This window comes from Colletotrichum scovillei, assembly GCF_011075155.1.
Source record: "Colletotrichum scovillei strain TJNH1 chromosome Unknown Contig00003, whole genome shotgun sequence".
Lineage (NCBI taxonomy): Eukaryota > Fungi > Ascomycota > Sordariomycetes > Glomerellales > Glomerellaceae > Colletotrichum > Colletotrichum scovillei.
This window is the reverse complement of record NW_023336261.1, coordinates 3,212,844-3,230,344: the sequence shown is the minus strand read 5'-3', so window position 1 is coordinate 3,230,344 and position 17,501 is coordinate 3,212,844. Positions and strand designations below refer to the sequence as shown.

Here is a 17,501-nt window from a genome sequence, read left to right as displayed (position 1 = left end):
CCAGGGAGCTCAGGCAAGCTGTCCCAGTCAACTCCGCCATCTGCGAACGACGTCGTTTCCGCTCATCCAGCGATTCGTCTTTTTTCATCGAAGACACAACACCGCCGAATACCACGCTAAGAGAATTCACGGATTTCATTGAGCATCGGTTACTGTTCTCAAATCATCGCCACCACCAGCCGAAGGACGTCTCCCATCCTTTCCTCCATCGAACACACTTCAACACGCATTCGACCTTTGCGCTCTGCGCCGCTGGCCAACATGGACGTGGCACAAGCAGTGGCTGGCTATGTCTCTCGTATGATTCAGTCCGCTGATTCTTCATCGTCGACACAGTCGGCAAAGATGAAGGTTCTGCTGCTGGACCGCGAGACAGTTCCTATTGTGTCCACTGCCATCACTCAGTCAGCACTGCTGAATCACGAGGTCTATCTCATTGATCGTATTGATAACGCCAACAGAGAGAAGATGCGTCACTTACGATGTTTATGTCTTGTACGACCATCGCCAGACTCCATTCAACTCCTTATTGATGAACTACGAGAGCCGAAGTACGGAGAGTATCATCTGTATTTCACCAACGTCGTCAAGAAGTCGTCACTAGAAAGACTTGCCGAGGCTGACGACCATGAGGTTGTGAAGCTGGTTCAGGAGCAGTTTGCCGACTTCATCGTCATCAACCCCGATCTGTTCTCACTTGGACTCAGCCTTCCCCATCAGCGTCTGTGGGGCAGCAACCCAGACACGTGGAACCCAGACGCCCTGCAACGAAGTGCTGACGGACTTGTTGCTGTGCTTCTTGCACTCAAGAAGAAACCGCTGATCAGATACTCCAAGACCAGCCCCCTAACTAAGAAATTGGCTACAGAAGTGCGATATCGTATTACACAAGAGGAGCAGCTTTTCGACTTCCGGAAGGTGGACACGCCTCCTCTCCTGCTCGTGCTCGACCGGCGCGAGGATCCAGCAACACCACTTCTCACGCAATGGACATATCAAGCCATGGTGCATCATCTTCTTGGTATTACCAACGGCCGAGTTGACCTAAGCGATGTACCTGATATTCGCCCGGAGCTAAAGGAGATTGTCTTGTCGCAAGATCAGGATCCTTTCTTCAAGAAGAACATGTATCTCAACTTTGGTGACTTGGGCGGCAACATCAAAGACTACGTGGAGCAATACCAGTCAAAGACACAAAACAGCTCAAATATTGAGTCAATATCGGACATGAAGCGCTTCATTGAGGAATACCCTGAGTTCCGCAAGCTATCTGGAAATGTTAGCAAGCACGTCACCTTGGTTTCAGAGTTGAGTAGACGTGTTGGAGCCGAGAACCTACTCGAAGTCAGTGAGCTGGAACAAAGTCTCGCTTGCAACGACAACCATGCGGCTGATCTCAAGGTATTATCCGACAATCATAGTACGGCTTCCCAGCGCAGATACCAGAAGCTGACTCTTCCAACAGAATATTCAAAAGCTTATCCAGTCTCCAAAGGTGACAAGCGACAGCAAGGTTGGCCTAGTCGCCCTTTATGCTCTACGATATGAGCGCAATCCGTCCAACGCACTTCCCATGCTCGTGGACCTCTTGGTGGCCGCTGGCGGGGTCTCAGTCCGGCGAGCAGACCTCATCTCCAAGCTTGTGAAGTATCAATCTTCATTGCAGCAATCACAGGCTCAAGCAGGCATTGCAGACATTTTCGAGGGGGGTGGCATATTTGGAGGAGCTGGTGCCAGGTTTAAGGGGCTAAAGGGCGTCGAGAACGTTTACACACAGCATAGCCCCTTACTTGAAAGTACGCTTCAGAATCTGATTCGGGGACGACTTAAAGAACAGCAGTATCCCTTTGTTGAGGGCGGAGGAACTACTCGAGACAAGCCGCAAGACGTTATTGTCTTCATAGTCGGTGGGGCAACGTACGAGGAGGCCAAGATGGTGGCGACAATCAACGCATCTTCGCCAGGTGTGCGCTTGGTACTAGGAGGCACTACAGTCCACAACTCGGCTACCTTCTTGGAAGAGGTAGATGATGCTGTATCTTCGTGGCCCGAGACGCAGAAACCTGGCACAAGGCGATAGACGGAGAGCAGTCGATTTGGGACATTCGAGATCTCAGTGACCATCGGCAATTCTCATGTCTGCATGTACTCATAGGCCCTTTCGCAAGCAACACACAAGGTCACCGGGCATCAATTTGTTGTGCGCCAAGATGCTCTTCAACTAGGCTAATTGTGCGTGGAATGAATGTCTGTACTCTATTTGCAATTTGGCAGAGTGCGGGAGAAAGGACCACAAGCCCCTCTGTGACGTACTCGTATGGCGCAAGGAAAGACGAAGACGGAGGAGGATTAGGGACATGACTTATCACTGGGAGTCTTGGCTGCGACCATCAAATATGCTATTCCCCAGCAGATATAAACGCTCAGCCCCCTTTGGGGTCGGCCCGCCTCATTGGGGGCCATCTTCGCCCTACGGGCAAGCTGGTCTACGAGGGTCAATATCGAGTTTTTATTACGTATATTACTTAACAAACTTCACAACTAATAATAGCCGGCCGTAATCTAAGATACTAATAATCCCGCTGTAATATATTAATCGCCTTCTAAATCGCTGAAAACCACCTTTTATTTTCTAACCTTTCTAATAACTCTAAATTTCTCTTTTTAGTTTTCCTAAATCTCTTATTTTATTATTATAATACTAGGGTATTAATTATATATTAAAATTAATTAAGTATTTAACTAAGGTTATATTATATAAATTTAGTATTAATAATAATAATAATTATAAAAGTATTTACGTTTCGGATTTTTAAATTAATAATAACTAACTTATACTTTTTAAATAATTTTTATAAATTAAGATCGTTAAGTATAATATTAATAAGATTAAATTATTAAATATACGCTTTAAAATAGCTTTATAAGTCAATAAGTTAGTATTTTAATATTATATTCTTAAAATAAATAGTTCAATAATAATAATAATAATAATAATAATAATAATAATAATATAATAATAATAATAATATAATAATAATAATAATAATAATAATAATATAATAATAGTAATAAAAAACGAGATAATAAATATATAGTATAAGTATAAGTTAACGTATACTAAATATTAATAATTAGTATTATTCTTAATAATAATAACGAGGGTATTTTTAATATTATTATTATATTATTATTATAAGCTATTATTATTTAAAAAGGCCATGAACTTAACTAAGTATAAATAAGCTTATGAAATAATTATATACTTAATATTATTATTAATCCGTAGTTATAAACTTTATAAGAGGGAAAATTAAAAAAGATAAAAAAAAATTATAAAAAATAGTTTAATAAGATAGTAGGAGTATTTATTAATATTATATATTAATATTATTTAACCGATATTGAGAACCGCCCGAGTAGCTAGTAAAGGTAGAAATATAAAATAAATAAACGCTCAGCCATTATGCTTTCTAAGATTGGACGAGAAAGTAAGCAATGTTTATTTGGTGCGATATTATTGTTCATAGTTTCATGTGATATACGGAATAAGGTAGCGATGAGTTTGTTGAGAGGCTCATAGCACTCCTTAGAAGATGCTCATTGGCGACGATAGCCCGTTGGTCAATTGAAGAAGCTACAACTAAAGTACCCCCCTGCAGTCGGTGTTTGTAACCGCCGTGCACCGATCATGTCACTACACTGTGGCACCAAGGGGCCAAAAAAATCAATGGGGGAGCAATGGCGCAGAGGAACTCTGGATACAAACTAGGAGAACTTCAGCCTTCAAACTCGCTTCTAGTTCCCAGGGCACGAGCTTGTCAGTCGCATTTTCATCTGCTGGAGCGCATGTAGTCTCTTAGCCCGTTAACATAGGCGATGCGATCCCTTTCAGCAGCCTTGAAGCTGCGCCCACGTCCTGCTGCCAGAAGCTTGCGACAGCTCGGTAGGCGCGGCTTCGCAGACGTCGCAGAAGGCACCAGGTCAGTCTGCAGCATACCGAGAACATACACCTCTCGCGCGCCAGTCGCACATAGCTTACGAACGTTCCAGACCATTCGATGTCGTTGTAGTGGGAGGCGGCCACGCGGGCGCAGAAGCATGCGCAGCGGCTGCCAGAACCGGCGCGCGAACAGCTTTGGTCACACCGAAGATCGAGAACCTCGGCACCTGCTCCTGCAATCCATCTTTTGGCGGCATCGGCAAGGGGATCATACTTCGCGAAATCGATGCTCTTGACGGGTTGGCAGGCAGGGTCATCGACAAGGCTGGCGTGCAGTTCAGGGTCTTGAATCGGACCAAGGGGCCGGCTGTTTGGGTATGTAAGCTCCATGCAGAGTTCAATTTCTCGGAGGAATCTTTGTAGTCGCTAACCCGTCAATTTTTACAGGGACCCCGAGCGCAGATTGATCGAAAACTATACCAGAAGCACATGAGAGAAGAGCTGGAAACGTACCCAAACCTGTCCATCGTGCTAGGTAGTGTATCCGATATCGTCACGAGTGAGAGCGCAGACGCCACGAGTACCGTCCAGAGAAAGATTACAGGAGTGCGTCTTGAGTCTGGCGAGGTTCTCCCTACACGCGCAGTAATCATTACGACGGGCACGTTTCTGAGCGCCGAGATACATATCGGCATGAAAGCGTATCCCGCGGGACGGATAGGAGAAGATGCATCTTTTGGCTTAAGCAAGTCGTTGAATGACAGTGGTTTTCGCCTAGGAAGGCTCAAGACAGGAACGCCGCCGCGTATCGCCAAAGACAGCATTGACTTTTCGCAGCTGGAGAGGCAGCCCGGAGACGACCCGCCGATGCCGTTCAGCTTCCTGAACGATAGAGTGGCCGTGGAGGAGCAATTGTCCTGCTGGGTCACTTATACGAATGAGGCGACGCATGACATTGTAAGGGCCAACCTGGATAAGACGATACACATCCGAGAAACCATCAGGGGCCCGAGATATTGCCCCTCGCTAGAGGCGAAAATCACCCGGTTCTCTGACAAAGACAAGCATCTTGTCTGGCTGGAGCCCGAAGGTTTCGACAGCGACCTCATATATCCCAACGGCTTGTCCATGACCGTACCGGAAGAGGCTCAGGGACAGATTCTGCGCTCGATTCCAGGCCTGGAGAAGTGCGTCATGACACAAGTGGGATACGGTGTCGAGTACGACTACATAGACCCTCGGAGTCTCAAGGCGACGCTCGAAACGAAGCAAATTAGCGGCCTGTTCCTCGCTGGACAGATCAACGGTACCACGGGCTATGAAGAGGCGGCCGGGCAGGGCGTTGTTGCCGGCATGAACGCAGGTCGCTCCGCGTTGGGCCTCGAAGCAGCCCCGATATCCCGAGCAGACGGCTACATCGGCATCATGATTGATGACCTCATTACCAAGGGCGTCACTGAACCGTATAGAATGTTCACAACACGAAGCGAATACAGACTGACGTCGAGAGCGGATAACGCCGACCTTCGACTGACCGAGAAAGGACGGGACTGGGGCGTCGTGTCGGACAAGCGGTGGACGCACTTCAGCGATGAGAAGCAGCAGATGGATGACATCATGTCACTCCTCTCCTCGACGAGCAAGAGCACACCTGAATGGTCCAAACGCGGTTTCCGCGTAAAAGAAGACACGACCCGGCGCAACGCAATGGATATGCTCCGACTAAAGGACGTAACCTGGGACCAGGTCGCTGCCGCGGTACCAGGTACCCACTCCGTTCCGGAGCGTCTCAAGTCTCGCATTCACATCGAGGCGACGTACGCACCATTCATCAAGCGACAGCTCGCCGAGCGCAAGGTCTTTACCAGGGATGAAAGTCTGAGGCTGCCCGATTCGATCGACTACGACAAGGTCCCTGGCCTGGCCATGGCTGAGAAGACGGTTCTCAAAGCCACCATGCCCGAGACTCTAGCGCAGGCGAGGCGGTTGGAGGGCATCACGCCGTCTGGATGCCTCCGCCTGCTGGGCTACGTGCAACGCCAGCAGAAGAGCATTGCCCTAGCCAACATGGAGAAGCCGTGGCGGGAGAGGCAGAAGAGCCGGGAGAAGGACATGCCGTAACGCAACGACTACGCAGAATACCTAGAAAGAAGGGCTTGCCGACTGATGTAGAGCTGGAGAAGGCCAGAGAGGCGTAGCCTTTATGCTTGTACCAATACCATAGCTGCCGACTGGGGACCAAGGTTTCTTGCTCCCTTTGTGCGTGTACATTTAATTTTACAAAGTTTTGCCCACCTTCCGTAACGCCCCTTTTACACATGTTTTGTTACGTACACTGATGGACCGCACCTGATGGATGAACTGCATTTTTACTCCCCACGAGGCTGCGGTCATGTTGCTTTATACCTTTGGAGGCGGGGTCTTCGGCGGTGCAAGAATCTTGACCGCATCCTTGGTGTAAATGTAGCTGGCGCCGCTCCAAATCGTGGTGGTGGCGACAACATATCTAGACTCCAGTCAGCACAACGGAAGAATCTACAAACCACAAAAAAAAACCCCCCAAAAAAAGGAAACCCCGCCTCATCTTCTGCAATTTCACGAGGAAGCCTAGCACCGGCAAGGGGGGAAGGAGTCAACGTACTGCATGACTGTCAAGGGCGTCGACAGGTCATAGCTGAACACCGGCGCGGCCGTCGTCAGGCCGATGAGGACGAGCTGGAGGAACGTGTTGTACTTGCTGATGGTCGTGGGGTGTACTTCGGCCGAGGGCAAGGAAAAGTCCCAGTACCGCGCAAAGGTCTTTGGCGGTGGGAGGGAGATCCAGCGGTAGTAGATGGCGGAGATGGCGAGGCCCACGTCGCGGCCTAGGATGATTGTTGCGAGCCACACTGTCAGGCGCAGATAATCGTCAGTCTAAATTACTTCCTCAGGTTGACGGGAGTGTCGGCAAGGTATTCGAAGCTCCCTCCGCGCCACCTCCCATCACCTTATTCGATCCCTGGGGGTCTTCTCCGTTGACAGACGGAGATGGAGGGGGCCAAAAGCCAGCAAAGAAAAGGACCTACCCGGGAGAGAACCCTGAGCGGCGAGGCACACAGTGAGGATTGTCATCAACGCCTTGTCTGCCATCGGATCAATCACAGTCCCGACAACGGTCTGCTGCTTCCATCGCCTCGCGATCCACCCGTCCAGCAAATCCGTCACACCGGCGTACGCGAACAAGCCCAAGGCCCAGGCATGTTGGTCGTGGAGGATAAAATAGCCCACAAACGGCGCGGCCACGAGGCGCGAGAGCGTCAGCAGGTTCGGGAGGGTACGGATGTCTTCGCGCAGGGTCGGTGGTATCGTGGGCAGCTTCGCGACGATCTTGCTTGCCGTGCTGTAGCAATCTCACACGTCAGCCTGGGCATTGGAGAAGAGGGACCTTGGCCGGGGGAAAGAAGGAGACAGACCTGGGCGGTTTACCATCGCTCTGCGATACGTAGGGAGCGACGAGCCGGGGCCGCGATTGAAGCTGAGGTGGGTGATTGAGGATGGCACTGGCAGTGAGCTTCAAGGACGGCCGATGTCGTGCTGGTGACGGCAACGCATGGAGAAGGCGATTGCTACTGCTAGGACAGACGCTGTTTTGCACACGACCGCACTGCGCCAGAGACAAAGCCCTGCGACCACTGAGCCTGACGAACGGCATGTCTATGTTCTGGAGCCCCGACGTAGACCGCAGTTGAACTTCACTTAGTTTTCGTGCGATCAATTAGATGAGTGACGATCACGAGCTCACGTGCGGGTGGCAGACGTCGGGAGCTACCCCCCCTTGCTGTGCGCGCAGAGCTCTTTCCTCAATGGACGGGAAGCTTAACTTAGGTAGGTACCTTACTAAAGGAGGTACCTTACTCCGTACTTAATGTAGGTACCTTTGGTTTTCGTCGTTTGGTAAGCGTGATTCACCATTGGCCCGTGTCCCAAGTATATCACGAGCAGGAACCCTCTGCCACTAGCATATTCTTCTTTGCCGCATAGTTGACTGAATTTTTCAATTGTCCTTAAACAAGGTAAGGTATGTTGAAGTGTAATGTAGCAAAGAGCCACTCTGTCTAAGTATTCACTCTCATCGAATGGAGCACTACAGACCACGCATACCCTACTACCTAGACAAACGATCACATCGCATGATGATTCGTTGCGTTGAGTACAACATGCGTGTCTGCAGACTGTAACTGCCGTACAGGTAAACTTTTTGGTAGTCCCAAGAAACCCCCTTTTCCCTGTTCAGTATGCCTCACATACTCCTGGATCGTAGGTTGCGCTCGGCTTTGCGCACCTGTTTTCTTCCGGATCAAAAAACTTCATCGCAAACCGCAACCTCGGCGCCGCGCTACCCAAGCACCTTGGCGCCAGAATTCAGAGTCTCCCTCTGTAACCTGAAGGATCGATGACCCCGCAACATTTTCCACACTGTCGTTCAAGGGCAATCCTCTCTGGTGATCCGATCCAACCAATGTTGGGTCCTGGTTCTATGTCCAACGGCATCATGTTGGACAAGTCCGGTAGTCGAGACGTGCAAACGACTCTAATCCTACTTCTCTTCAGGTCCTACCAAGCGAGTTGTTGTTGTTGCTATTCGGCCAGCCTGCACTCCCTTGCGGCATGTATTGACCTTGGTCGTCCTCGGCTATCTGGTCAAACGTGTTCCACGTATCGCGATTGAGCCCTTCGATGGGGAAGCCCGGGGCGCTTCTGTCGCCGCCCATCCCGGATTCGTTGTGCACGTGGCGGGGAGACGGCGAGGGGAAGGGCTCGTGAGGAGACATGTCGTGAGGGCGTTGTTGGGAATACAACATGGATGTCATGTAGTTGCCTCCGCCCATGGACCTTGACGGGTCGCTTGATACGGCTGGCAAGCTGCTAGCAAGACCCATTTCGGGGCCCGTGACGGGCTCGTAAGCTGTTGAGTGTCGTCGAGGATGATGCTGTGACTCGAGTGCCATGTTTCGAGACATGTCGGGAGCCAAGCCAGCACTTGACGGATACCGGCCTGCACGGCTCATGCTGTCATATGCGTAATTTGGGTGTTGAGGCTGCGCATAGCCAACGTTGCTGACGGACCCGGGGACTGGATTCATGTACGACATGTACGGTGGATGGCCGAACTGCGCCGCAGGCATTCCGCTCATGTGTAGCGAAGGCACCGACATTGCTCGTGACAGGCTCTGGTGGTGGCCGTTAACGGGATAGTGTTGCGCGAAAAGTCCGTGGCCTCCTCGGGAGTCGTCCATCTCGACCTCGTCAATTGGGGCGCGGAAATTTTGCGACATGATCAACTCCCCTCTAGGAATAATGGTAGAGAGCTGGTGATCTTTGGAAGGGGTCATCAGCTTGCCCTCTGTGACATCTTCGACGTTGTAATAGGACACCAGGTGGTGCGGCACGCCCTGGTAGGTCACGCTGATCGTCTTCTTCACCAGACCGTTTTCCTTGAAGGGATACGAGTCGACTAGGGATCCAATCAATGCTCGCTCCGCGTCCTTGTTGCCGCCTTGCGAGCCATCTCCCATGCCCATGGTAGACGCAGCTCCGTTGACGCTGCCTTGGCGCGCGACCTCGGGCTTCGTTACACCTGTGGGTTTCTTGTTACGTTTCATGGCGCGCTTCTTTTCGCCTGGCGGGAAAGGCCGGTCGAGTTCGCGGTAGATGAGGAAGTTGCCGAGGATACGACTGGGACTCCAAGCAACTCCGTCAGTCCAGCGCTTGATGCCGGACGAGTGCTCCTCGTAGATGAAGACATTGCCGCTCTTGATGAGATCCTGGCGTTCGCGGTCGTGTGGTCTGCGGGGGACATGGTGTAGTGCACTGCTCAGACATGCTTCAAAGAGAACCAGAGCGTCGAGGGTGGAAGCGACGTGGCCGATGAAGGTTGGGTTTAATGGGACGTTGGAATTCGCCATTTTGGCTTCCGGTTGCGCCGAGTCTAATCATGTAAGTTACGTTGAACGTTTGCGGTAGCGATCGTAGAGTTGCGCCACTTACCGGCAGTACGTGTATGCGTTGGAAAGGAAATATCAAATAGAGTGTGAAAGGTTCAGTCCTCCCAGATGATGGTGACGATGATGGGAAGGAGGAGGGAAGCGAAGCTAGCCCTGCTGACTTGACTAGCGAGTGCTCGTGAGAACAGTGATGAAGCCGCGCAGTTGAGCGTAATGCTGAGACTAAGACGCGCGAGGATAGAAAGAGGAGGACGTAGACAAAAGAAACGCCGATGGAAGGAGGAGGAAAGAAAGTCTTTCAACGGCGACAAGAAGATTAAGACTTGTTAAAGCTAAGTTTCCAAAGCGTTTCTGCGAAGGAGAGAAGAGGGAGGGGAATATAATGAGCAGGAGGGTAAGGTAAGGTAAGGTACTACACGGTACGTGTGTGGAGCTCTGAATCTGCAGCAAGACGCGGGACCGTGGTTCGCCCTGCGCTTATCGTAGTATCCAGGTCGCGAGACTGTATGCTTCCGAGCGCCTCCTTGCTCACCTTTCCGTCTTCTGGTTCAGCCACTGAGAACAGGAGCTGTGTTGGAAGACTCAAGGTTACCGTCACCTGACGCGTGAAGCTTGGGTGTGGGATGGCGCGACGGGCTCAACGCCTCTGATCGGAGAGAGTATGCAGTTTTGGACTGGCCCAAGTAAGAGGAGGAGGAGCTTGAGGGCGGAATGTGTACGGCCAGAAGCAGCAGGCAACGGGATAGATGTTCGTGTATGTCTATGGCTTGTGGCTTGCGTGGGTCAGGAACCGGAGGTTGATGGTGAGGTCCAGTGTTTTAAGGTTTGTCAAGCGCAGCACGGTTGAATGTTGGCGGCGTATTAGCTGCGCGGTCTAGGTTTCTCTCTGTCCTGTCGGGCGGCTTGCGGTGAACTGGTGGATGTCCAGGTTCCGAAGGAGGATGATGGTGAGAGTGAGAGAGTGAGAGAGTGAGAGAGAGAAAGAAGAAAAGAGGCTCGCCCTTCTCACTGGGAAGAGAAGGAGTGATGAGAGTTAAAGGTAGGTGGGTGCGGAGGAGCAGCTAGCTGGCGAGCTTCTTGTTGTAAGGGAATGAGCGTGGGTGGTAGTTGATGTATGCGGTGTGATGTACTGTTGTGCTGTGCCGTGCTTTGGTTTGCTTTGGTTTTGCTGCAGTGGGTGGAACGGACCCTGAGATCTTAGATGTCGGGAAGGGAGTAAACAGGAGGGAGGGCCTCGGAGGTTTTTGATTTCTTGAACCGAGCGGTTGGGCCTCGAACTCCTGGTATCCTGAGCTTCGGATGCTAGGGACTGCAGCAAGAAGTAGATGAAGTGGTCTGCAGACTGGATGTCGCCGAGGACTTATATGAATGTCGGTGCCCGACGGTAAAACTGGTAATTGCGCGTGAAGATCGGGAGACTGGATGAAATAATATGTCCATGTACTCTTTCTTTGCAGTGCAATCAGGGGAGGAGTGTGGTGAGAGAGAGCGCGCGCGCGCCCAGGGCAGCCGAGAACAAGATGGAGGTGCCTCGAGCTCAGAGAACCAGGATAGTACAGGCAGGCCTGGGTTAAGACAATAGACAGGGCAGATCGGACCCAGGGCTCAAGGCGGGATGCCGACGTAGGGCCAGGCAAGGTGCCGCGGTCGAGGAGATCAGGAAGCTGTTTGAAGCCGAGCAAGGGTAGCAGATGAAGCTCTACCATGTACGTCGAGAGCCAAGAAAGACAAGGCGGACGGGGCAGAGGGCAGAGCGGCGTCGGCGGTAGCGGCAGCACAGGATGTATCCTTAGAGGAGGTGGAGGTGGAGGAGGTGGAGGGGAGAAGGTCAAGGTCAAGGTCAAGGAGGGCCAGAGTGACGAGTGACGACGGGACGGACGAGGTGGAAAGCGACAAGCATTTGCGAGAAAGAGAGAGAGAGAGATCAGTCGCATCAACAAGAGGTACGGGTAGATAGAACACAGGTGCGGGAGCCAGAGCCCAGAAACAGAGCCAAAGAGTCAGTACCCTTTTTCCTCCAAAGCAGAGCCGGTGGGTGTGGAGGCAGACAGGACAAGGCGGAGGGAAAGACGGCGGCGGCGGCGGTGGTGGGACTTGGACTAGGATTGGGACTACTGGTAACTGTGTATCCGTAGAGGACGCAAAGACACACAACCCAGCTCACAGGATACCGGGGGGGGGGGTCGAGCTAAGAAGGGTATGGGGTGTGATGAGTGAGAGGTGGGAGATAGAAAGAGATGGGGTACAAGAGGAGTATGGATTAGAGGCAGGGGGAGGGCGTGTGGGAGAGACGGGGAGAAAGAGGGAGGGAGTGCGATGTTAGAGAGTAAGAGTGAGAGAAAGGGAAGAGAGTGAGAGAGAAACAACAGTGCAGCGGGAGGAGTGCCTTGGGTATCCATCCGTATGAGAAAGAAGACGGTGGGCAATGGAAGGAGGAGTAAGTAAGAGATGGGCGGGCAGAAAAAGAGAAGAACGACACACACAGAGAGAGAGAGAGAGAGAGAGAGAATATTTGGTGTGTGAGTGTGCGTGTGTGTATCCGTATGTGTGTGTGCGTAGTGTACAAAGTACATACCATGCCTTGGATGGGTGGTGGGTGATGGTGGTGGACCTGGAGAGAAAAAAGGACGTGCCAGAATGCTGGGGGAAACGCTCGGCGATCAAAAAAAGCAGAAGGGAAATACCTCTACCAAGTTCCAGCGGGGATCAAGTCGGCAGGGCCAGGTAAAAGCAGGGTAGGTATCGTATCCGACCAAGACTAGGTAGAGAGACAGCGAGAGAAAGAGAGAGAGTGAGAGAGAGAAAGACAGAGAGGTACAGCTGTGAGTACCATCACCCGTACCTGCGCCAATGCCAATACCAGTTAATGCCAGCGCCATCCATGGTGTGGAAGACACAAAGTGTGCAAGAGAGCATAGACTTTTCCCCTGGTACTCTTGCTGCTGTTGCTGCTCATCAGTGCTCACTCACTCACTCACTCACTACCTTCCCCCTTTCTGTTCCCTACTTCTCCTAGGATACCAACCTACGGATGTCTATGCAGCACAGCCTTGAGATGGGCACTTGTCAGGACCAATGGGTGGGGTGACTGATGGTGGATGAACAAGATGGGCGACATAGATGGCACCAGGACTCGACTGGACTGGACTTGAGTCGACTGAGTCGAATCGACCAAGCGTGCCAAGACCTGCTGCGCTCTTTCTACCCGTACGGTACCTCTGGGCGTGATATTGCTGTGGCTCTTCCAACTTCTTCGTCTGTCTGCCACTCTACAGCACCTTGTGATGCTATCTCGTCCATAGGCATCTCTGGCTTGGCATCTGTGCCGGTGCTGATATTGCTATCCGTAGATGCTTGGCATGAGCTACCCGTTCTGCTGTAAGTCGGCAATACCATGAGCACATCATGCCGAGGACCAAATTCTGCCATATGGCGTGTGCAAGGCAATAGGCAGAGACCAGATGCCGGTCAGAAGCAGCTGCTCCTATTGTTGTTGTTGTTGTTGTTGATGTCGTCGTTCCTCGTTGTAGTATTGGTGTTGGTGTGGGAGGCATGGTCAAGGTTGGGTGAGGGAAAGAGTCCGACAAGGTTAAGCTCAAATGCCTCAAGGTAAGCTTCCCACACAAGGACCAAGAGGGGGATAAAGAAAGAGCTTGGGCAAAGCAAGGCGACGGGATCGAACGACAACTGCTGGCCGGTGCTTGATGCTTGATTCGGGTTGGTAGCCATAGTTTGCCTGATTTACTTTTTGGCTTTTGATGCCAAATGTTTGGCGGGTCGATGAGAGCAAAATCTTTTTCTCGTATTTCTGCTTGACCTGTATTGTCCTGCTCTAAGCACTGGTTGAAGCCAATTACGGTAGCTTTCGATGGAAACCAGATGTCGGCAACGAACACATCACCAGCTACGGCAAACCAATACTGAGTACGATTGCAACAGTGACGAGGAGCGCGAGAGCCGAGACGGACAAAAGTAGCTGACACTTGGTATGAGCAACGGCAAAGATACATGAGGGCAGATAAAACATGCAATGAACTTGATGTTGAGGGATCTGGGTATGAGCTGCGGTAGGTGGTCCGGCGTCATGGCAGAGTACAGAGAAACGGCTGTGCAATTGCAGAATTGGATACTTAGCCATACCTACCTCTTCCTGGCAGCGGGGAGCTGCCCGACGGCAAGGAAGGGGGAGTGCGAGGCCAATGGGTGCGTGTGTTTGGAGCATTTCCTCTCCGATACTCCCAAGACCGCTTGAAGGCCTTGCGAGGCCATGCGGTGCTGAGCACCTGCAAGTTGATGGGAGCAGTAAACCACCGAGCGTCCAGTGTCGGCGAGGTATCAGCGCCCAGTTTGTGCTCGGATTGATTCATCAAAATCGGGGAGCAAACTGGTCGACATGGACGAGGACGAGGACAAAGACGGCAATGAACGGTTGGATTGAAGGGCAAGAAACAGGATGGATAGACAGGAAAGGCAACTATGAGCTAGATAGGATAAGGTCGGATGGACAGGATGGGATGGGATAGGCGTTAAACGGTCGGGTGGGAGTGAAAAGGAAAAGGTGAGAAGAGGGGGCATAGAGATGAAGATGCAAGAGGGAAAAGGCGGCGATGGGGGTGGAAGATGGGCACGGCCAGAGGTATCAGGAAGAGGGAAGAGGCGTGCATCGACAACCACACCAGATGGTTGAAACGTAATAGATGGATGCGCAGGTGGTGCGGCATCTGTCATGCCATTGGCAATTACTGGCTGCCATTCATGTCGAATCTTCTTGCTTTGGGGATCTGTATATACGCAGTAAGGTAGGTATGGAAGTCGCAAGAGGTGATGAAAAAGACCTCTTCGGGACGAGGCGCACGCCCCACCAAGCGAAAGGAAGGCACAGAGTCACAGAGTAAGGTACCTAAGGTAAGGTACGGAGTACAAGCATGAGGACGTATCGTCAATTTGACAATAGGAAGGAAAGAACTGTTCTTGGATTCGTTCTCCCCCGTTGCCCCCCTTGCAGTTCCCGTCACCTTCCAAGTTTCCACTCTTCATTACGGATACATTGTCCTTAGGGTAGGTAGGTTGCCTTGACTGGAGAATTAAGACATCTGGGCCCCGAGTCCAGCCAACCCACTCAAGGGAGAGATGAAAGCATGCACGTGCCTGCTAGTGCTTTTTCGGCAGACTGCCTCTCTACACTACTTCCACTCCATGCCTCACGTAGGTATCCTGCCTTATCGTGGAGGACTGTATAAGGTGAATTGCAATGGGCCAAGAGGCTTGAACCGTCAGGTAAAGCATGGCGTCCGACATGCCATCGCTGGTGGCATCCATCCCTTCCAATACAAAAGGACCCTCGACACTGACACTCTGATACCTCTGATACCGTAACGTCTACAGATACCCAACGGCTGACCCTTGCACCATGCCTTGGCTGCCTGACCTTCTGCTACAACACTGGATGGAACCTCTCGTGACCCGCCGGCCAAGAAGAGGGCACGGTCGAGCCGGTAGAAGGCGGCAGCGGTGGGGGGGCCCGTGGCAAGAGGAACAGAAGGTTACGGGAAGGGAAAGGCAGCGCAGGGAGAGCACAGGCGGCGGGCTCGGGAGCCAAAATGTTGAAGAAAACAAGGAGGGAAACAGAAGAAAACAAAGCCAGCCCGTCGTCCAATTCCAAGCTTCCTTGTCTTGCTTTGCGTGCCGCTTGAGAGACTAACTTGAGACAAGGAACATGTCTGCGCCGAACATGTAGAAGATCGCTACTTCGCGCACACAGGCCACCAGATGCGCCAGAAGTAGCGAATTACCCAGGGATATCAACTTCGGTGTGGCTGTCGTCAACAACAGAGCGCTCATACGGCCTCATGAAAAGACAAGATATATATATTGTATCGGAGGGGCAGCAGACAGCAATCAGAGGCTATTTTGTAAATGCAGAGGAGAGAAGCAGATTTGACGCCTGCGCTGAAAAGTTGAGGAAGAATGTTAAGTAAGGTCAAAAGACAAGGGTCAAGGGGCCGCTATATTTCATCTCGACGCATCCATGGCGACAACCAGCCTCTTGGCTACGGCACCTGGTCCCCTACCTGCCCGTTGACAATTATCTCATTTCGTCCAAGGCGAGGCTAGGCTACGCCGAAGTGAAGGGTTCAGCAAAAGAACATAACCATTGCAGGGTATGATGCGAGCGAGGCTGATTGATGCCCCCTCCAAGTACGAATAGGGCTATCAATGCAACTGCCGCGTCAGTCATACCACACTTTGCGCCTCAAGACGCTCGGTTGTGGATGAAGTGATGACACTAGAATGGAAAGCGAGAGGGGATTAAGAAGAAGGGAAAGGAGGAGTGCGTAAGGACCAGTGAGCAACACGTAAGATGAGGCATCATCGACCATCGAGACGAACTTCTTTTAGGTGAGGCGAGCACCATCGAAAACGCTTTGGCCCAACATAGCCTAGGTATTCTTGCATAGTAGCAGTAAACAGTGGATACGTAGGTGTGACGGAGTGATCCCGATTGCGAAGATAACTTCATCTGTAAAACTATTCCACGTTGTTCCAACACTACCTTGACTTGGGTAGACGGTAGACCGTATGAGGACCATCGAGGCCACAAGGGGTACGTATGTAGGTATCCGTATGTGCGTGCCTGCTGGTGACATCTTAGTCTTTCGTAATCGAGGACTGCCTCCGCCAACCACGTCTATGTCGGCAGACGGGCTCTTTCACCCCAATTCCGAAGCGCGTCAGGGACAAAGCCGAAAGACAAAGCCGGGCAATGCAAAGTCAGCTCCCATCTCGAGAATTCCACTTTCGTCCTGGTTTCGTCCCGCAGTCTCTGGCGTTTGTCCCGACTGCGCCGGGCGCCGGACTGAGACAGGACGGGGCTAGGTTGATGGACCCCGCCCCCCCCAGCTTCAGTCCATACTCCATCCGGTGCTTAGGTAGTGTGCGAAGAGTTCATCGTGTCCTCGAGGTACTAGGTAGTGACACAGGCATATTGTCACAACTCATTAACTACACGTCGGATGCTAGTAGAAGGAGCGTGATGTGGTGTGCGGCGGGTACAATCAAAGATTGGCTCAAGCACTCACTCTCTGGAGGTTCAAGCTTTCTCGCCGTCGTTGACCAATGCACCTTTTCCCCTTCCTTTTTGCCAATAACCAACCGTCTGTGCCTGCTGTTCGTAGAATTAGGTTGTTTTTGACATTGCCAATCTGTTTATCGTTCTTGTTACCTTTCCGGTTCCTTGCCCTCCCTCGCCCGCTTCCCGCGTGGCATGCTAACTTGACTGCGGCTTTGCCTTTGGTCGATGCCACTCTAATAGATTGTTATCAAGAAAACTTTACTGCGTCCCACGCCCCCCGGTGGTTTGGTGTAGCCTGTAGGCTCGGATGCCTGTTGCTTTGCTTCCCACCCAGCGCGGCTCCAAAGTCGCGCGTATTGTCCTTAATCAGAAATAGAACAATACCCACGTCAATTCCAACCGCACAGCGCATAACGGCGTCTGGCAACAGACTTGTGTTTGGGATTTCTACTTGATGTCGATAATAGCACCTTTGTCGCTCGCGAATATCGTCGGCACGCTG

The 17,501-nt window shown here is 51.6% G+C and overlaps 3 protein-coding genes across 3 annotated transcripts; 1 reads left to right on the top strand and 2 right to left on the bottom strand.

Moving 5' to 3' along the window:
* Window positions 1-261: 261 nt before the first annotated feature.
* On the top strand, window positions 262-6,064 carry HER10_EVM0010658 (vacuolar protein sorting-associated protein 45; the record flags this gene model as incomplete). The annotated part of the gene is made up of 4 exons (XM_035480111.1): window positions 262-1,401; window positions 1,466-2,043; window positions 4,054-4,318; window positions 4,391-6,064. 4 exons carry the CDS (start codon window positions 262-264, stop codon window positions 6,062-6,064), a joined length of 3,657 nt encoding a protein of 1,218 aa, XP_035336501.1.
* A 131-nt stretch (window positions 6,065-6,195) lies between these two features.
* On the bottom strand, window positions 6,196-7,763 carry HER10_EVM0007205 (CDP-alcohol phosphatidyltransferase). Its single transcript, XM_035476769.1, has 4 exons — window positions 7,396-7,763; window positions 7,009-7,322; window positions 6,585-6,831; window positions 6,196-6,449 (listed from the first exon to the last, which is right to left on the bottom strand). The coding sequence occupies exons 1-4, from the start codon at window positions 7,632-7,634 to the stop codon at window positions 6,344-6,346; spliced, it is 906 nt and encodes a 301-aa protein (XP_035336202.1). The 5' UTR covers window positions 7,635-7,763; the 3' UTR covers window positions 6,196-6,343.
* Window positions 7,764-7,965: 202 nt separating this feature from the next.
* HER10_EVM0004960 (Gti1/Pac2 family protein) lies at window positions 7,966-12,570 on the bottom strand. The gene has a single exon (XM_035474586.1). The coding sequence runs from the start codon at window positions 9,886-9,888 to the stop codon at window positions 8,530-8,532; it is 1,359 nt and encodes a 452-aa protein (XP_035335987.1). The 5' UTR covers window positions 9,889-12,570; the 3' UTR covers window positions 7,966-8,529.
* Window positions 12,571-17,501: the final 4,931 nt, after the last annotated feature.